Genomic DNA, 21,290 nt, shown 5'->3' with positions numbered 1-21,290 from the left:
AGACCCATCCAATATATAAAGTGAGAATTTGAACTTGGATCCCCCATGTAGTCTCATACTCTCAAGTGAAAAGCAGTTTTACAGCATTGCCTTGGATGGCTAAACTCTTTGGGCAAACACCATTTTTCAATGACAGGACTTGTATCATCACTATCATGGGAGATGGCTCTTCTGAATATAATAATAAAATAAAAAAAACCAGAAGTACATCACTGTAAGCTATGCACTTTATCTCTGTGTTAAAGTTTTATAGGTGCCACTACTGCTTTAAAGATAATTTAGACATCTTTTACTCAATATAGGGTTTTCTACTTTAGAAAATAACAGTAAAAGCATTGAACAGCACAGGATTTCATGTGAAAGGAAAGTGCATTAAAAAGAGGGTTACAGAAGTAATGAAAAATGGGGAGGAGCAGTGGAAAATGGCACAGAATTTGGACTTTCAGATTGATATACATGTATTTTATATCCCACTTTTTTCTGGATGTGCCTCAAAGCAACTTAATTTACACTTGTAAGCTAGATAGTGTTTATGGAGCAAATCAGTAACGCTATGCAGGTCATAGGGAAGCCACAGCAATTGCAATCAAACGACCAGTTGGAAAATGCTAGTTTTTGGTGCTCAGGAAGCATGTTTCTGTCCTCGAAAATTGTCAAATAAATTCTGGTTTTATGGATCTAAGTCTAGTAAAATTTCTGAGCGGAGGAAAGGAAAAATGTCTCAGTTTTGGTAGATACACAAAAGTAAACTGCTATTTTCTCTCACTAACAAAAGTGGAACAAAGTTATCCATTTAAAACACTGATGCATTTTTTGCATAATGTACCAATTTTCCACACTGTACCCCTCCATGGTGCATACAGACTAGCTATCAAAATATTTGTTCTAATGACATTTGTGTCAAATGGCTTCTATATAGCATGTGTTATGTCCAAAGGAGTCTCATTAGCTATCATTTCACAAGAAAACTGCTCACACTTTTTTCACTAGCCAACATGATAGCCAGCTTTTGCTGATTCTGTATTATTATTATTAATAATCTTTATTTATATCCCGCCACCATCTCCCCAAAGGGACTTGGGATGGCTTACAAGGCACTCCAGGGTGCACATATAACATACAACAGGTAAAAACGGTACAAAAGTATAAAACAAGTCACATGAAATTATAACAACAACCCCTGTCAACACATGCAGCATAAAATCAAAATAATACAATTTTAAAACAACAGTAGATAAATCTAACTGCCGCCAATTCACAAGGTGCCACGTATATTCATTTTAACAAGTTGGTTTTTCTCCACTGAGATTTACTCCAGTTTCCATTGATAGAATCATATGGCCTAATTTCTGCATTTCATACAAAACAGAATAAGTAATCTAATTAGATCATCATCATTAGTATAGTTCACAGGATGGAGAAAAAAAATCTATGGTGCCTCCACAGTATTAAGCTTTGTTTATCACAGCTGTCTTGCTTTCAGCTGTTGATATTTTTAGCAGGATCTGAAATAACTTAGTCAAAAATAAGTTGTGTTAAGTATACAAAACTAAATTTCTTTTTAAAGACTGGCACAGTTGCAAATGTAGAAACTGGACATAATTTTAGCACAGCAAAAGAGCAAAGACAATTATAACAAAAAGAATCCTGCAACCAACTTTGTTAAGCCTATTTTACTGGAATGCTTTAGGGACAATAGATTCTGATCATTCCTCCTTCTGTGCTCTGGCCAATATAACTGCTACTGTATAGAACAGGCATAGGCAAACTTTTTTTACTTTGGGGCTGCATTGCGGGTTTGGCCAGAAGGGCCAAGCTGGACCTGGAGGAAGGGCAGCTGGGCATGCGCTGGGCAGAGCAGGTCTGGGAGGGGGAGGGCCCAGGAGAGGGCAGGGCCAGGAGTTGGCAGAGCAGGGCCTGAATCATCCTCAGGTTGTCCTCCTGGCATAAGGACAGGGCTGGTAACCACATCTTTATGCCAGGAGGAAGGCGGGACATGCGGTGACTGCCCCAATCCTTCATCCCTGATCCTTGAGCTATGCTATTGGCATTATACCGGGAGAAGGGCGAGACAGGAGGTGGCTGAGATTGCTCTGGAGGGCTTTCAGCCACTGCATGCCTTCCTTGAGCCGTCCTCCTGGCATAAGGACGGGGCCATTTGCACCATCATTATGCTGAGAGAAGGGCAAGACATGCAGTGGCTGAGAGAGCTCCAGAGGGCTCTCAGCTGCTGCGTGCCCTCTTCCTCATCTTTTTGGCAGAAGGATGCGGCAGGCCATTGTGTCCTTATACAAGAGGACAGGGAAATTGAACAGGGTCTGAGGTAAGTGCTCAGAGGGCCACATCCACCCACCAGGCCTTAGTTTGCCCATGCCTGGTATAGAAACTTATACCATTTCTAAACAGCATCACTAGTTGAAATGAAAGAAAACAGGGAGCTGAATGTTACTCAAATTGGAATAATACATATTATTTCAAATTAACGCTAAAGGAAACACAAACTTTCTGGATAACTGCTACACAGTTGCACTTAAAATGATTTCACCAACTTCACCAACCTTCTTATTTAATTACACCAATTGATTGAATAGACCCTTAAAGTTAAATCACTTATCTGACGTTCAAATTGCGAGTTCAATAGTTATGTAGCCAGAATTGTACAACTTGTACCACAATTCAAGAGGGAGGTATCAGCAGTTTCAGGAAAAAATTAACAGAAGTAGAATTTTAAGAAGAAATATTATAATGTGCTCACTGTACCATAAAAGCAGCCCAGTGAGATCTGAGGAGGCTCAATCAGCATGAATACTGACTTTTGAATGAAAAATGAAAAATAGGGAGGATGGAACAGAATGGTTGGAATGTTAGACAGAAGCACTCTACCCTAAAATATTCTCTTGCAGTTCATATTGTCATCCTGCCATTATTAAAAACATCTTATTTAAATAAATAGCTTCTGGTGTGAGAGAATTGGCCATCTGCAAGGATGCTGCTCAGGGGATGCCTGGATGGTTTTATGTTTTATCATCCTTGTAGGAGGCTTCTCCCATGTCCCCGCATGGGGTGCTGGAGCTGATAGAGGGAGCTCATCTGCGCTCTCCTCAGATTCGAACCTCCAACCTGTCGGTCTTCAGTTCTGCCGGCACAAGGGTTTAACTCATTGCGCCACCTGGGGCAGTTTCTCAAGTCACTCCTGACATGAAAAAAATTAAATAAATGGGGTTGAGATAAAATATACTTAATAATGGCATTGAATGTCAACCTGCCATTTTGCTACATAGTTTTCATGCCCTCTTATCGCTAATGTTATTGATGCACAGGTGTAGAAAATCTAACAATTGTGGGTTTGTGGAACAAAGAAAAAGGAAAAACCAGAATTTTCTTTCTACATTTCCACTGTAGATTAAGGCTGCATCTACACTGTATAATTAATGCAGTTTGACACCGTTTTAACTTCTTACCCAAAGAGTGCTGGTGCAGCACCAAAGTACAACTTTGTGCTGAAACTGATTCAGGGAGTGTTATATATGTATATATGCAAAGTCTCTTTCTTTATGCATGTTTTTATATTTCTATTTAGTCCAGTGGTTCTCAACCTGTGGGTCCCCAGGTGTTTTGGACTACAACTCCTAGAAATCCCAGCCAGTTTACCCACTGTTAGAATTTCTGGGAGCTGATGGCCAAAACATCTGGGGATCCACAGGTTAAGAACCACTGATTTAGTCTAAATAACTTATGTGTGGTCAGCCATCACACTTGACTTTGAGGGACATGTTCCCAATGCCTAGTAACTGTTTGTGAGCATCTCCCCGGGTGCAGATGTTCTTAACAACTGATGCCTGAGAAGACAAGGATGCCTTCCTATTTTTTCATGCTTATGCCATTTCTGTAATTAACAATGCTCACCAAATCTATAAAGTTTAATTCTGTAGCTTCTTGGGCATCAGTAGACATGAAACAATAGTCCATAGACATTACCAGCAAACATTTGAATAAGGCTTTAAGGTATTTAACTTTAAAGGAGGAGGAAAAAACCAAGTCACAAAAAGGTGCTGCTCAGATGGCATGGAACTCATGAAACACATTTGTCTACTCCGATTCTATGGTACAGGAAAGAAGACAACAAGAACAGGGTCACAAATATAAAAACCCATCAAAATGGCAGGTTGACATTCAATGCTGAAGGGACAAAGAGAAACAAGTTCATCTATGAAAAAACATAGTTCTTTTAGATAACAAGGCCAGGCCATAAAAAGAGAACTTATTCAATCATCATTTCTTCTAAATGCTGCTTGACCTGTAAGAGAAGCAGAAATACAAATTAATCATCACAACGGCAAACACACAAAATAAAACAAAACACTTTCAAGCCACAAAGTGGCCAAAATGCCTATACCATCTTAATATCTGGCCTCCGGTTCTTCTTCTCATTCAGACACTGGCAAGCAATTGAATACATCTGTTCAATTGATTCAATACTCCAACTACTCATCTTTTCATCAATATAATCTTCAAGCGTCTTCTCTTCATCTTCAATGTCCTCTTTGATAGTGAGCTGTGTGAAAGAATCATAGCATTACACTGATCCCAAATAATCTAATTTATTGCATAAAAAGGTAAAAGTTTCCCCTTGACATTAAGTCTAGTTGTGTCTGACTCTGGGGGGTGGTGCCCATCTCCATTTCTAAGCCGAAGAGCCTGCGTTGTCAGTAGAAGCTTCCATGGTCATGTGGCCGGCATGACTGCATGGAGTGCCATTACCTTCCCGCTGAGTGGTACCTACTGATCTACTCACATTTGCGTGTTTTTGAACTGTTGGGTTGGCAGAAGCTGGGGCTAACAGTGGGAACTCACCCTGCTCCCCAGATTCGTATCACCAATCTTTTGGTCAGCAACTTCAGCAACCAGTGGTTTAACCTGCCGCACCACTGGGGACTCCGAATTTATTGAATACTCAAATGGAAATACTGGAAGGGGAGCAACAGAAGGAAAGGAGCACTTGAAGAAAAATTCAGAAATATTATAGCAAAATAAGAAAGGTAATGGAAGAAATAATAGGGAAAGAATTAAAGTGGGATACAGCCAGATTCATGTCTCTCACTATAGAGGCAAATGAAAATAACATATCCTAAAATATATGAAAGCCGCAATACAGGCTATGCTAGCCCAAGGATGGAGAAACAATACAAGATGGGATTTAGAAACTTGGTGGGCTTCTCTATCAGAATATATAATCAATGATTTCATTAATCAAAGGAAAAGCAAGTATATGAATAGTCATACAAAACAAGACTGGTATAGGAAATGGTCTATTCTAACCAACAAAATAGATGAAGATGATACAAGATACAGCATTTTGAACCAGACTTCCCACATGGTTAAATTAATGCAATGACATCATTTAAAATTGCTGTTCCAGGAGGGAGGGGGGGAAATGGGGGGGGGGGGTATGGGTAATGGATGATACACATATAAGGAATGTATAAAGTGTCATATAAGGTAAATTTACTTTTGGAATAATGTATACCAAGATAAGACTTGTATGGCAAAAGTTTGTTAATTGACGGGATGTATCAACTAAAATAAAACATTTTTAAAAACCTGCTATGCCACCGGGGGCTCCTAATTTATTGAATACTTAAATGGAAATGTTGGAGGGGAACAACAGAGGGAAAGGACAACTTGAGTACAAAAGGTTGTGCTTCTGTTAATAAAGCTGAGCTTAAAGAAGTTACCCTTTTTGGACTACAACTTGAAGAATTTCCCAAGCCAACATGGCCAGAACTTTAAAAACCTCTAAATTACACAGCATCAGGAAACAGAGTAGTCATTCAAAGGTATCGGTCCACCACAGGTATGGTACTACATGCATCAGCACTATAAAAGTGCAGACTGATTGACATATTCATTAAAAAAAACCCTCATTATTCTCCTGCTCCTGCAAAACAACGCTCAAGGTTAGGAGTCTGATTTCCTTATTTTACATACGTTGTTTATTCATTTAATCTTATTTAGGATTCCCATCAAAACGCAACGACAAGGAAACAATGGTAGGCAATTCTCCCTTTCCTCACATCTATTAAAATTAAACAATATGAGAATTAAGAAAATTGGTGTAATATGTTTGGAATATTCATAACTGGCAGAAAATGGAAGTTCTGCTAATAATAACAAATATAAACCTATCCTATGGGCTCCCTTGTTGGCGCAGTGAGTTAAACTACTGAGCTGCTGAACTTGCTGACTGAAAGGTTGGCGGTTTGAATCCGGGGAGCGGGGTCAGCTCCCGCTGTTAGCCCCAGCTTCTGCCAACCTAGCAGTTTGAAAACATACACACGTGAGTAGATCAATAGGTACCGCCTTGGTGAGAAGGTAACGGTGCTCCATGCAGTCATGCTGGCCACATGACCTTGGAGGTGACTACAGACAACACCGGCTCTTCAGCTTAGAAATTGAGATGATCCCCCCCCCCCCCCCCGAGTCTGCCACAACTAGACTTAATGTCAGGGGAAAGCTTTGCCTTTACCTTTAAAGCTATCCTCTGCCATAAGCATAATTTCAGGAGGATTATCTCTCTAAGTCCTCCATCTGATTCAGCAAGATGTAAACTATGATATTCTTATCTCAGCATACTATGGCTCCTTCCCATGCTAGGATTGCCCAATTTTGAAGAGCTACAACAGGAAGATGGGGCAGAATTTCACAATTTGTTCTTCCCTTATACAAATCAGATGTTGGATATTACATACACAGCCTGGAGGTAATGCCACATGAAACATCACTGAATCAGCATCCTAATTGTTAACCAAATGTACAGCTGAATTAAATCCAGCATACATATTTCTACATCACTCACAGAAAGAACATAAATTGCTGTAATTACATAAGGATACAAACATCTTGAAACAATGCTCATATTTGTCTTAACGAGATCACTCCTAATGATTTATAATAAAATCCAAACAGGGAAGTGGTGCTAAATTATTCTACAGAACCTGATGCTACAAAGATGGTTCTAATCAATTCTATCTCCTACTAGAATTTTAATCCACTCTAATAATCTGAAACAATAGGTTATTCTTCTTTAATCTGGCATAAAAAATAGACACAAGTTTTCTGAGTTATGCAATTAAGAAAAAAAGAAATTACCAGTAACTGAGGATCTCGATTTTCATCCACAGGAGTAAGCCCAGTTATAATTTCAAGTAACACCTAAAGAAAAGCACAAGAAATATGCATGTCATGATCTTATCTATCCATTCAATGAAAAGCTGGTGAAAGATTTGAAAGGAAACAATATTGTGACTGATTTATATTCAATTTTATGATGCTCTTCATAGAACTTATTCAATCATCATTTCTTCTAAATGCTGCTTGGCTACAAAATACCAACAAAATACAAGAAGATAACCTGGTGAGGAAATGAATGTAAATACAATAATATTACAAAAATAATTATACACAAAGAGAATTCTTAACCTAAGCAAGCAAAATAAATAAGTAAACAATGCAGCTAATGCACATGCAGTGGACAATTACTTCATGAAGCTGCATTGTCTGTTGTATACTACTGGTGTCATAGTTACGTAGTTTACTTACTTTTGCCATTTCAAAACAAACAAACAAAAATAAAATCAGCAAAAGGCTTTCACACAGAATAAATCTCTTAAGTGTGCAGTCTTTCAAGATTCTTGCAATAATAATACTTTATTTATAAACCCCCCCCCCCCCCTAGCTCTCCAAACAGATTCAGGGCGGCTTACAAACAAAAGTAACGAAGTGACAAACATTAATTGCCAAAATGAACAAACAAAACAACAACAAATCAACTGGAGCCATGGTGCCCGGGAGGAGGGCAGTGGTGAGGCCCTCCTGGGCCCGTTGGTGCAAGCAGGGAGAAACATGATTTAATTATTCTTATTTCTTTCCTATGAAAAGAAGATTAATGAAAATGTTCACTTCTAAATGGGTGTTTACCTTGGCCTAGAGCAGTGTTTCTCAACCTTCCTAATGCCGTGATCCCTTAATGAACTTCCTTATGTTGTGGTGACCCCAACCATAAAATTATTTTCCTTGTTACTTCATAACTGTAATTTTGCTACTGTTATGTATCTTAATGTAAATATTTGATATGCAAGATGTATTTTCATTCAGTGGACCAAATTTGGCACACATACCTGATATTCCCAAATTTGAATACTGATGGGGTTGGGGGCGATTGATTTTGTCATTTGGGGGTTGTAGTTGCTGGGATTTATAGTTCATTACAATCAAAGAGCATTTTGAACTCCAGCAATGATGGAATTGAACCAAACTTGGCACACAGAACTCCCATGACCAACAGAAAATATTGGAAGGGTTTGGTGAGCATTGACCTTGAGTTTTGTTGTCATAGTTCACCTACATCCAGAGAGCACTGTGGACTCAAACAATGATGGATCTGGACCAAACTTGGCAGGGATACTCAATATTCCCAAATGTGAACACTGGTGGAGTTTGGGGAAAACAGACCTTGATATTTGAGTGTTGTAGTTGTTGGGATTTATAGTTCACCTACAATCAGAGAGCATTTTGAACCCCACCAACAGTAGAATTGGGCCACACAGAACCCCCATGACCTACAGAAAATATTGTGTTTTCTGATGGCCTTTGGCGACCCCTCTGACACTCCCTTGTGACCCCCCCCCCCCCCAGGGATCCCGCCCCCCAGGTTGAGAAACACTGGCCTAGAGGAAGCTGGGATGTCTTCTTGCCATATGGCTTACTGGTTTCCTCCAAGCCTTTTTAAAAGATATATTTCAACAGAGATATTCTTAAAACCCTTTCTGAAATCAAAAAGCTTTTCTCCTTCAATTCACTCACCAGAAGGAAAACGCCAACAAGTGGCATATGGCTACTCACCACTCCAAAGCTGAAGATGTCTGATTTAGGAGTGATCTCTCCTCGCAAAGCCTCCGGAGCCATATAGGCTGCTGTTCCCACTATTCTCTCTGTTAGGATGGTGTGTGTTAATTTAACTGAGGCCCTTGAGAGTCCGAAGTCAGAAAGTTTCGGCACAAATCTCTCCGTTAGTAAGATATTTGCACTGAAAAACAAATAGAACTACAGTTGTCACTCCACATTTTTGGGCCAAGCCTATGTGCAACTGTCCATGCAACTGAAAAATGCTTTAAGTATTTCTAGGTCCTTGGGCACTATTTTATGGTCAATGTTCAGTAAAAATGACCTAGAAATGCTTAGAGAAATGTTCTCTCAGGTGAACAAAACGTCCACAGTATGTATTTATAGTCACAGTTTTTGTGTGGATCTTGCACCCTAACCCTTGCAAATGTGGAGGGACTATTGTACGAAACTTTATAGGGTATTTCTCCATCCAGACTTAGAGAGATGATAGTACAGTAATGAACTCAAAACAGAAAGAGCAGCATTTTTGTTTGCTTATTAATTGGCTTGGTAATTGGCCTGGATTAGAATGGACAACACTGATTACTTTGGAATAGTTGCATTCTGTAAAACAAAGAAGGGGGGAAAGGACAGAAAGACTGTCACCTGCATGACAACCTTTTTGTATGCAAAAAGGCAAAAAAAGAAGATCCAAAAAAATATAGGGGTGTCAATCTAACAAGAAAACATTAGAATAGATTAAGCAGGGCTCTGTTTGTAAGTATCTTGATGACAATGGCATGATTAGTAGGAGCCAGCAAGGGTTTGTCAAGAACAAATCCTGATTGGATCACTTGTTCAGTTTATAAAATCTCCCATGACATTTTGATTAGAAACTGACTAAATATGGGGCAGATAGAAACATCAGATGGATTTGTATTTGATTGGAAAGCTTTGTTGTCAAGAGTGGTTGTGCTTCAGACTACAAAGAAGTCACCCAAAGTGTGCCATAGGGTTCTGTCCTAAAGCTAATGGAATAGAAGAGATCCTTATCAAATCTGGCAATAATATAAAACTTGGTAGCTAACTCATTGGAAAATGGGACCAAACTAAAAGGGACCTTGATAGATTAGAAAACTGGGCTGAACTGAATAACAATCAATACAAATGCAAAATTCTACATTTAGCCCACAAAAACCAAATGCACGGGCATACAATGGGGGATACTTGGCACAGCAGATTACATGTCAAAAGGACCTTGGGATTATTATTGTTCACAAACTGAGAATGAGCCAGAAGCGTGATGCTGCAGCAAAGTAAATGCTATCATTAATAAAACCACAGTGTCCCAATCAAGGTAAGTACCACTATATTCTTCACTGGTCAGGCAGTTCAATTGGACAACTTGGACACAGCAACCCTAGAAACTGCCTTCTGCTAACCAGCTGTGGTAAACCACACAGAATATCAACAAAACAGCAATTTTTCCTTAGGTCACCAGCAATGTTTCAGGAAAACAGAGAGCATGCTGAAAAAAACAATTGCAAGATTATTTGTTCATCTTAAACTTTGTTTTACAGATGTTACCTTTTAACATCACGGTGAATGTGGTTATTTTCATGTAAAAAGCAGATTCCATTTGCTGCACCTTGTGCAATATTGCATCTTGTTTTCCATGGAATTGGTGGTGTGTTATCCTTAAAAATGAGAGCAAAAGAGGAAGTACATCAAGCTATGTTTTCAGTTAACATTCATATCTATAAAATTGAATACATAATAACCAACATTGAACAAAAGCAGTTGAAGTAGCATAAATAATTTGTTGCCAAGATGAGATAGACTATGACTATGGCCAGATATACAATAACAACCATCAGCTTCCAAGACCTCCAGAAAGTCCCAGAAAAGGACTTCATTGTTATGCATCTGGCTATAGTCCCATAGCCAGATGCTTCTCAGCCATTTCCCTACTCTCCATTGTTTACTTCATGATCACAGTCATTGGAGGAGGAACGTGGGTTGTAAGAGCTTTTTGGTCATTACATAAGCAAAAAAAGAAAATTCCTATTACTGAAATGACCAAAAAAGTGATATGTAGGTATAACTAGGCATGCCACTAACCAAATTCCAGCTACATCCCAATCTCCTCTGAAGGCACTCGCATGACTTTAGAGTGCAAAAATGACTAAAAACCTATCGGAATCTGAATAAGGAAATATATTACAACATAGGATAGTCCTCGGATTTTCTCCCTGGCCTTGAATGAAGGAAAGCTCTGTACATATAATCATTTTATAGAGAGAGGTACCCTTTCCACTGCAGAAGAAAAAAGTCAACATGTTTAGACATCACTGCTAAAAGAATAAAACATTTCTCTATCTCCCTCTTTCTCTTGTTTGCCCACTACAGTTCACCACACTGAACCATTAAACTTCCAAATACTGACAATGAGTAAATGTGTCACTTACCAGACAAGCTAATCTGTCAAGCAATGAGCCATTAGGCATATAGTCAGAGACAAGGCAAGGCTGATCAAAGTCATTTGAGAAGCCAAGCAATTCTACTAGATTCTCATGCTGACACCTGTGAGAAAAAATAAGCAGGCTCGTTAATCTGGACTTTCATGCCTTTCATCTGACAATTCAAGGACCCAGAAGGCTCTTAAAAACAAGTCAAAAATATGATCATTGCTTATTAGCTATCACTGTTGACATCGACTGTGCAGGTTCATCCAATGGGAATAAATGCATTTTATTCAGGACTTAGTAGTACAGCATCTGGATGTGTACTACTTTTGACCCAAACTAATTTTAGAATAGCATATGGTTTGATGGATTGTGTTCATTTAATCCAGTGGTTCTCAACCTGTGGGTCCCCAGGTATTTTGGCCCACAACTCCCCGAAATCCCAGCCAGTTTACCAGCTGTTAGGATTTCTGGGAGTTGAAGGCCAAAACATCTGGGGACCCACAGGTTGAGAACCACTGATTTAATCAGATGTGAAAAATACTGAAGACCACATTGGATGAAGTCTTATGCACATGTTTAGCCCCCGCATGTATTTATTTCAACAATTTAACAAAAAGAAGTCTAGTCTTGATTCAGTTTAATCCTCTCATGCCATAACACAAACCCATTTTTTAAAAAATCATGGACTAAAAATATAAACAGTGCTGTACTTAAAAAGGTATACAGCAACCATGCAGCACCTTTGAGACTGAAAAAAGAAGAAATTTCTTTCATTTCGTGAGCTCCAGTCCAATTTGTGGATTAGAGTCCATGTAAACTAGAAATTTCTTTTTCTCGGTTAGACTCAAAGGTGCTACAGAATTCTTTTACAACTTTTTACACTGGCACAGATTAACATGGCTATCTTTGATTATTTCACCATGTAAAGTTTGAATCAAAGATAGATGGGTCAAAGCACTGCTAATCACACGTGATCAATATCTGAAGAGTCTTCAGTGCCTTAACTTAAGTTACCTCTATGTTTAGATCAGATTTCCATATTTTTTACTAGGATTCCTCCTGTATTTTTTTTCTTTTTTAAATGTATGATCTGATTGAAAAAAATACAGCCAAAACATTATACTATAGCTAATTAGCCTAAACAAACCACATTCCAGCTGTATTTCTAAAGCAGACACATGTTGCCATCTAATCACACACTGCAATAGTGTTTCCAAAATGCTCAGCACTTACTTTGCCATTATTGCTATTTCTTGTTCAAACTGTTTTTTCAGATCATCAATACTTACATCGGCGAGCTACAAGGAAAAATATGATAGAATTAACTAAAAACTCGGGAACTCTCTGGTGGTGCAACAGATTAAACTGCTGAGATGAACTTGCTGACCAAAAAGTGGTGGTTCAAATCCGGGGAGTGGGATCAGCTCCCGCTGTTAGCTCCAGCTTCTGCCAAACTAGCAGTTCGAAATCATGCAAATGTGAGTAGAACAATAGGTACTGCTTTTGTGGGAAGGTAAGAGTGCTCCATGCAATCATGCTGGCCACATGACCTTGTAGGTGTCTATGGACAATCCCGGCTCTTCGCCTTAGAAATGTAGATGAGCACCACCCCCCAGAGTCAGATACGACTTGACTTATTGTCAGGGGAAACCTTTACCTTTACTAGAATGTATATGCAGGAGGATGGAAGTGAAACTTCCAGTTCTACATCATGCGGATGTACTGCATTTGATAAGGACATTGATATTATTTCTTTAATTTTATGTCTATTGTGAATAATGAAGGATCTTCTTTATGATTACAGGACAGATATTTTGTTTATCCAAAGCACTAATTCTGGTATACAATTTCTCTTATAGGTTTCCTAGCATATGTGGCTGTATACTTAGCAGTGTACACTGTGACATTTTTATTCTTTACATGCCTTCAATTCCATTATAGTTTAAGCAAAGTCAGTAGCTCAGCATATATAGTCAGATACAGAACACATACTGGCTACTTACAGCCGTCAGTTTTTTCACTGCCACTGTTCTGCCATTGGTGCACCCTTTGTATACTACTCCAAAGCCTCCTTCACCAATCTTGTTGCCACCAGCTGACACTGGTCTGTTATCAAAGTTATTTGTAAAGCTTTTCAGCTCATGAAAGTGAAAAATCTGTAATCCTGAAAGAATTAATGGAAAAATTGTAAGTGGAAACCTCAGGAAACAGGAATGTTAGAGCAAACACAATAACACAGCCCAATCAAAAAAGTTTTGTCTTGGTATCTTGGTTTTAGGCCTGTTCCTGAGGTTATTTGGGGCAATGATTCAGATAATTCAAACCCAGAACCTCAACCAATGGCTGTTACCAAAGGAGAGACTCCCCCCTGGGCACACAAAAAACTGGGCGACTTGGAAGGCGCTGAACAGACTGCGCTCTGGCACCACAAGATGCAGAGCCAACCTCAAGAAATGGGGCTACAAAGTGGAATCCATGACATGCGAGTGTGGAGAGGAGCAAACCATTGACCACCTGCTGCAATGCAACCTGAGCCCTGCCACATGCACAATGGAGGACCTTCTTGCAGCAACACCAGAAGCACTTCAAGTGGCCAGCTACTGGTCAAAGGACATTTAATCAACTACCAAACTCACAAATTTTGCATTTGTCTGTTTGTTTTCTTTGTTCTGTTAGAAATGTAATATAAATGACTGGTTGCCCTGACACGACAAATAAACAAATTCAGATAATTGCATTGGAAAGACCACACCAGCTCTAAGAATCTATCTAAGAATATGGTTCTTATGATTTTCTGTGGACAAGCAGATTAAGGCTGATATGTTCAGTTTCTCAAAAACTAGAGCAGATAGCAAAAACTAGAGCAGAAAACTGGTGCCATTTTTTGGAATCAGCAGGTCAGACGGACCCTGAAAGAGATCTAACATTTGATGCATCAAAATGTGCTTTTCAATCCTAGCAGTCAAATCTATTGACTGTAAATTACCTCACAAAGATTTGCCAACATCTCTTTTCCCATGAGATGCTAACAAAATATGGAAACAAGGGAGCACAATGCAATCCAGATATTCTTATACAACATTCTATGAGCTCACAAGTAGCTAGTTCAAGCTGGCAACAAGTATAGACATTTTGAAGGATATAGAAAAAACAATCAATGGAGAGATAGCAATAATTGTATTTAAGTTCATTGACATGTATTTAAGTTCACTGATGTAAAATAATGTAGACTTCTCAAAGATAAGAACCATGATTCACAAAAGATTATCATTACACAACCCAAGATTTTTCTATCAAATATATCCCTGATTAAACAACTATTATTGTTCACTACTGTTGTTGTTGTTTACTATTATTGTTACTATGCTTTGTATGATTTTGTCTTGTATTTTATGTTAAATGTATTTTGATTTGTATTATATTACGTTGTGAGCTGCTTTGGGTCTCATTAGAGAGAAAAGCGGAATATAAATAAAGATGTTGTTGTTGTTGTTATTCTTTACAAACTTCCATGTATCTGCTTCTACCTCAGTTTCCCACAACAGGAAGATAAGACTCAAAGAAGGAGTGGAATGAAGTGAAAGGTAAGACTTAATGAGCAGAATATGAGCAGAACTACTCACTGGTGCTGTTCAAAAGTGAGCCACTCTCCTCAGTACTCAGACCACAAGAAACTGGCATTACAAGCTCTCTGACTGGATCTGAGAGAGGGGGCAGAGATGCTATTTGCTTTTCCCCCAAAGGAGCTTCTTTTTCATTTAGACACATTGTTTCTTGGAAGGATAAAGGCACTGAAATATTTTCTTTCACCTTCACAGCATCTGTCACAAAACAATAATAATCAGAGTTTAGAATATTTTAGATTGCTGATACAGCATTGTGCAGAAAACACTGCTTAAAAAGACACAAGCTTCTTCACAACAAATGTATGTTCTTTTCACATAAACTAATACAAGGAATTCCAATCCAGAAAAAGTTTCAGGGATAAAAACCGGATTAATTTGACATTTTCCCACCGACTACACAAAATGCAATTCAATTCTGTGAATATCTACTCATGGATAGGTACAAGTGCAAAAGCTTGCCTGCCAGCAAAGATATCAGCCAGCAAGCCATTGCCTTAAATCAAGAAACAGCTTTTTAAGATCTACAGAGATACTCGCAGGAAAACCTCAGCAAGCAAGAGTCCAAAAGTGGCAGGCTTAAACCTAGAACCTCAATCAGTGGCCGAGATTGGAAGAGAAACTCCCCCCCCCACCCCGGGCACACAGAAGACTGGGCGACTTGAAAGGCGCTGAACAGGCTGTGCTCTAGCACCACAGGATACAGAGCCAACATTAAGAAATGGGGCTACAAAGTGGAGTCCACGACATGCGAGTGTGAAGAAGAGCAAACCACAAACCACTTACTACAATGCAGTTTGAGCCCTGCCACATGCACAATGGAGGACCTCCTTACAGCAAAACCAGCGGCACTCCAAGCGGCCAGCTTCTGGTCAAAGGACATTTAGCATAATGCCAAGTTTTTACCTTTTGTTTGTGGTTTCGCTATACATTATAACTGTATTCCCAATTCACTGCTGACATGATAACTGTAATACCAGAGTTCTATATGGGACATTTAAATTTTAACTACCTTCTTATTTTCAATCTGTGATCAGAGGGAAACAGAAGGAAATGGCTTATGGGCCTGATGGGAAAATTTCACATCCCATATCTAGTCAATGCATAGTTTCTCTTTTCCTGATTTTTAAAAAGGTTCAGAGTTATTTTAAAGGATAACAATGAAAATTCTCCTTTGAATAAATCTTCTCAAGAATTGCCACGAGTCACACATAATTTACACACACATTACAATTATACTGAAAGCATTTAGCAACTATTAATCAAATAAAACGTTTCATTTCTTGTTGTGCAAGAAAATTAAGCAAGCTCATTCAAGACAGATCTTGAAAAACTACAGAGGGGATTGATCCCATTAGAAGTACATATAAGACACAGCACGCAAATCAACATTACCTGGAAGAAGAAGTCTGGCTGGTGCCAAAAACTGATTCTTAACCAGCAAGTCCACCAAATCACTAACTGTGCAGTTTAATGTACCCCAGTCATGAAGTAATTCACAGGTAGGGCTCTTTCCTATTTGCTGAAGTGCTTCAAATCTCCTGAAAAGGAAGCACAAATAAGCACAAATTCTTGAAAAGGGACATGGATAATAAGAACGAAGAAACTTATAATTCTAAGATTAAGAAAGGCTCACATTCAATCTACATTCCATCTCAGTCACTCCTTTATTGGATACAATAAAATGTCAAATAAGACTATATGTGTTATGTATATTTTCTGAAACATAATAAAGTATTTTCCTCTATCTTCTGCAACAAAACTGATGATAGTAGTGGGCAAAGATCTGACATCCATTTTTGGTGACTAACTCCTGCTGGCTTTCAGGATTGTTCCCATTTCCAAAACAAAGACACAAGACAATATACACAATAAATTGTTATCCACTACAATAGAAATTATAATAAATGTTGCGAAGGATAATAGCCACATTATATATGGCAGCTCTCAGTACACTTTGAGATCTGTCAATCCAGGCTGTGGAAGCCAAACCTTTCAGTAAGAAAGCAACAGGTAACTAAACTTATTATGAATCGTATACCTCATTTTATTTCTTTTCATAAACGACTATGCTAGATCCCAAATTCTCCAGTTGAGATACATGCTAATGATAAAACAGTATTTTCTCTGTGATTTCAGGACAATACCTTATATGCATTTGGTTGTATCTGTTATCTCCAGAGGGATTTTTGATGTCTACTGCTAATTTCTTCCATCCTTCTTGCGGATCAACAAAATCTGCCAGTTGCTTCACCATGCTATAGCCGAGGCAGCGCACATATGTTGAAGGCGTTACAGGCTTGTTCATTGCCAGTTTCTGACAAAAAAAAAAGTATAATATGCATGTGCATATGCATGTGCAAAGAATCCTAAACTACCAATTTCTACAACCATGAAGTAACAATACAACATATGGATGCCTCCAAGGTCCCATTCACATTGCCATACCTGGCTGTGGCACAGCTAGTTAGTAGCGAGCTGCAGTAAATCACTACTGACTGAGAGGTCATGAGTTCAAAGCCAGCCTGGGTCAGAGTGAGCTTCAGGCCATTAGTTTAGCTTGCTGTTGACCTTTGCAGCCCAAAAGACAGTTGCATCTGTCAAATAGAAAATTTAGGTACTGCTTTATGCGGAGAGGCTTATTTAACTAATTTACTTATTTAACTAATTTACAATGCCATAAAACCTTCCAGCAGCATGCAGAAGCATGAGAAAGTACTCCATCAAAAGACTCGGTGTCACAAATAGACAGTGAAGCAGCACAGCAGCCCCCCGCCCCCCGGCCGGTGGCCAGAATTGAGCATACCCTGATGAAGCTGGAAAAGCTGGAATGTTAAATTGCTTCTGTATCTGTCTATATATATTGTATGTCTAATTGACATTGAATGTTTCCCATGTATATGTGCACTGTCATCTGCCCTGAGTACCCTGCAGGGTGAGAAGGGCGGAATATAAATACTGTAAATAAATAAATAAATAAATAAATAAATATAACAGTGCAAAACTTCATTTTATGGTCAGAGTCATACAATGCAGTTCAATGAAGTTAAACTGCATTATATATGTATCCATTCACCACATAATGCAGTCTGAAACGTTGATAATATAGATAAGGCCCAAGATTTACCAATAACACTATGTAACAAAATTTGAAAAAAATATTCTGTTTCTGGTTTGAAAGAGTTATTTGTTGTTTAATTGTACGCTAATTACTTTGAAAGTACTTGCTATACTCCAGAAACGTTTTTTGTGGTTGCCACAAACTATGTTGAATTGGTTAGAAATCTATAGAGATAATTGAAAAACTATAGCAAAGTGTGCTGCAGGATGTCCCGCAAAAACAGTTTTTGCAGTTCAATACACTTTCCCCATATTTCTATGATAGAACCAATTAGGAAATGACATTTATAACTCAGGAATATAAACTGCATTACATAATGTAAACCAAGCAATTTGCTCCCAAACTGATAACATTTAAAGGATTATCCATCAATTAGAATATATTTTAACACAGTTCCCAGATAAGGTAATATTATGCTTATCAGGGAGAGGTGTTGAGAGAACAACTGATATACAGTGGAGTGTTGTGTGGTTTTCGGGCTGTGTTCTAGTGTTGATATACACAATATAATGAACTGGTGGGCACTATAAAGCTTTTCCTGGGGGAAAATCCAGAGGGGAGGGAGAAAACCCTTTCTGTATTAAGAAAGAAAGTCTATTGTCGAAGGCTTTCATGGTCAGAATCACTGGGTTGTTGTAGGTTTTTTCGGGCTATATGGCCATGTTCTAGAGGTATTCTCTCCTGATGTTTCGCCTGCATCTATGGCAAGCATCCTCATAGGTTGTGAGGTCCTCTAAGGATGCTTGCCATAGATGCAGGCGAAATGTCAGGAGAGAATGCCTCTAGAACATGGCCATATAGCCTGAAAAAAGTACAACCCAAAGAAAGTCTAATTTTAATGAAACCTGGCAAAATCTTTAAATGACAATATATATATCATAGAAACCAGTGTGGTGTACTGGTTTCTATGACTCTGGAGATCACAATCTAAATCCACACTTGGTCATGATGCCCACTTGGGTGTCTTTGAACAAGTGACACTCTTTCTTAACCTCAGAGGAAGGCAAGCACAGATCACTTCTGAAATGCTGTTGCCAAGAAAATCCTGTGCTAAGTCCGTCTTAAGGTCACCATAGATTGGAAATGACTTCAAAGCACACAACAACAAGGAGGCTGGATTCTGATCCAGATAGTGGGAGCCTGCTCAATGAAAGGAGCCAAACAAGTGGCAGTTTACTCCACAGTGCTTAACCAGAGCAAGCAACAGTGTCCACAGATAGATAGATAGATGCACACACACACACATACATACACACCCTTTTATATAACTAACAGTTGTTATGATTATTTCTTAAAGGTTAAAGATCCCTTTGACATTAAGTCTAGTCGTGTCTAACTCGGGGGGGGGGGGTGCTCATCTCCATTTCTAAGCTGAAGAGTCGGCATTGTCCATAGACACCTCCAAGGTCATTTAGCCAGTATGACTGCATGGAGCGCCATTACCTTCCTGTCGAAGCAGTACCTATTGATCTACTCACAATTGCATGTTTTCAAACTACTAGGTTGGCAGAAGCTGGGCCTAACAGCAGGAGCTCACCCTGTTCCTTGGATTCGAATTACCAACCTTTCGGTCAGCAAGTTCAGCAGCTCAGTGGTTTAACCTGATGTGCCATCGCGAGTTCCTCTCAAAAGTTAAAGACATTTATATTAAAGAACTAGCCGTCCCCTGCCACGCATTGCTGTGGTCCAGTCTTTATATATGTTTTGTGTGTATATATATTTGCGTATATGTGTGTTTGCATATGTGTGTGTGTGTGGTTTTGCACATGCGTTGTAATGTAAATTTTGTTTTTTTAGCTTTTTAAGTCTCTTCTGCTGTGTTTTTCAGTATTTTTATGAGTAATGGTCACTTGTTGGCCTGATAGGTGTATGGTGTCCAAATCTGGTGTCAATTCGTCTAGTGGTTTTTGGGTTGTTAATCCCACAAACAAACAGAATACTTTTATTTAAATAGTTGTTATAACAATAATGTAATCGGTGCTAAAAATTCCATCTTAATTTACCATTTTATGTTAGGTGTTCGAATCGCCATGATTGTGCAGTCATGCACACTGCTCACACTGTTGAACCAAAGTCACAACGTTTCTCTTGTCATTTCACAACACTTCTCTAGAACATATATGGAACTCCAAAATCCAAAAATACTCCAAGATTCAAGATTATCTCATGGGTGGCTAAAACAGAGGCCCCTTTGCTTTCTGATGGTTCAGTGTACCCAACCTATGTCTCATGCACAATATTATGAAAAATAGAAATAACTTTGGGCAGTATTTTTTCATGTCAGAAATGATTTGAGAAACTGCAAGTCACTTCTGGTGTGAGAGAGGCTTCTCTCGTGTCCCCGCATGGGGAGCTGGAGCTGACAGAGGGAGCTCAACCCGCTCTCCCCAGATTCAAACTGCTGACCTGTCAGTCAGCATGTTCCGCCAGCACAAGGGTTTAACCCATTGCACCACTGGGGGATCATACTTCGGGCAGTGTATAAGGTGTACATGAAACATTAATGAATTCCATGTTTAGACTTGGATCCCAAAATATCCCATCACGTCCATATATAAAAACACAGGTGTACATAAAACAATAAAGAGTCTTATCCCTAATTAGGCTCAAGGCACCAGATGCTGTCTGATCTTGGAAGCTAAGCAGGGTCAGCCCTGGTTAGTACTTGGATGGGAGACCACCAATAATGAGTACCTGAGCCTGGGATTGGCAAAACCATCCTGAATACTGTTTGCCTAAGAAAATCCTACGATGCTATGCCATAAATCATTACAGAAGGGTGAATACATTTTGGAGAGACACCATAAATATAAAGGCATTTAAAGGGTTTGTGTGCCTGTTCTGGCTAAACCAGGACTTTACAATACTGAGCACAGCCCTGCTGTTCAAAGAAGAAAAAAGAGGGAGAGGATAAATGGCATAGCTCACCCTTTAAGGTCCCCGAAATGAGCCTTTCCCCAGCTAAAGGGCTCCCCCATTTACTTTCCCCTTTGGCTCCGCCCACTTGCTTCCCCATTTGACTCAACCTGGGAACTTCCCCGCTGTCACTTCCCTCTAATCTGGCGCGCCCCTGAGCGCTCCAATTCCACGCATGCGCATTAGCTCCTCTTCCCTTTAGGACAGGCCCATTGCGGAGGAAAGCGGGTGGGGACGCTTCCTTAAAACCAACAGAGAGGCTGATGAGGGGAGCTGCAC

At 39.2% G+C, this 21,290-nt stretch overlaps 1 protein-coding gene across 3 annotated transcripts; it reads right to left on the bottom strand.

Annotated features, from left to right (window-relative positions):
* Positions 1-2,720: 2,720 nt before the first annotated feature.
* On the bottom strand, positions 2,721-21,178 carry IRAK4 (interleukin 1 receptor associated kinase 4). 3 transcript variants are annotated; one of them, XM_067469083.1, is made up of 13 exons: positions 21,024-21,178; positions 17,423-17,571; positions 17,122-17,291; positions 16,370-16,515; positions 14,975-15,172; positions 13,355-13,515; positions 12,585-12,649; positions 11,352-11,466; positions 10,471-10,580; positions 8,902-9,085; positions 7,150-7,212; positions 4,397-4,555; positions 2,721-4,297 (listed from the first exon to the last, which is right to left on the bottom strand). In XM_067469083.1, exons 3-13 carry the CDS (start codon positions 17,280-17,282, stop codon positions 4,262-4,264), a joined length of 1,398 nt encoding a protein of 465 aa, XP_067325184.1. In that variant the 5' UTR covers positions 17,283-17,291; positions 17,423-17,571; positions 21,024-21,178; the 3' UTR covers positions 2,721-4,261. The 3 variants fall into 3 exon arrangements, with proteins under 3 accessions (XP_067325184.1, XP_067325183.1, XP_060633558.2); XM_067469082.1 differs by lacking the exon at positions 17,423-17,571; XM_060777575.2 differs by lacking the exons at positions 17,423-17,571; positions 21,024-21,178 and adding an exon at positions 20,099-20,529.
* Positions 21,179-21,290: the final 112 nt, after the last annotated feature.

Source organism: Anolis sagrei, chromosome 5 (genome assembly GCF_037176765.1).
Source record: "Anolis sagrei isolate rAnoSag1 chromosome 5, rAnoSag1.mat, whole genome shotgun sequence".
NCBI classification, from domain to species: Eukaryota; Metazoa; Chordata; class Lepidosauria; order Squamata; family Dactyloidae; genus Anolis; species Anolis sagrei.
This window is presented reverse-complemented; position numbering and strand designations above follow the sequence as displayed.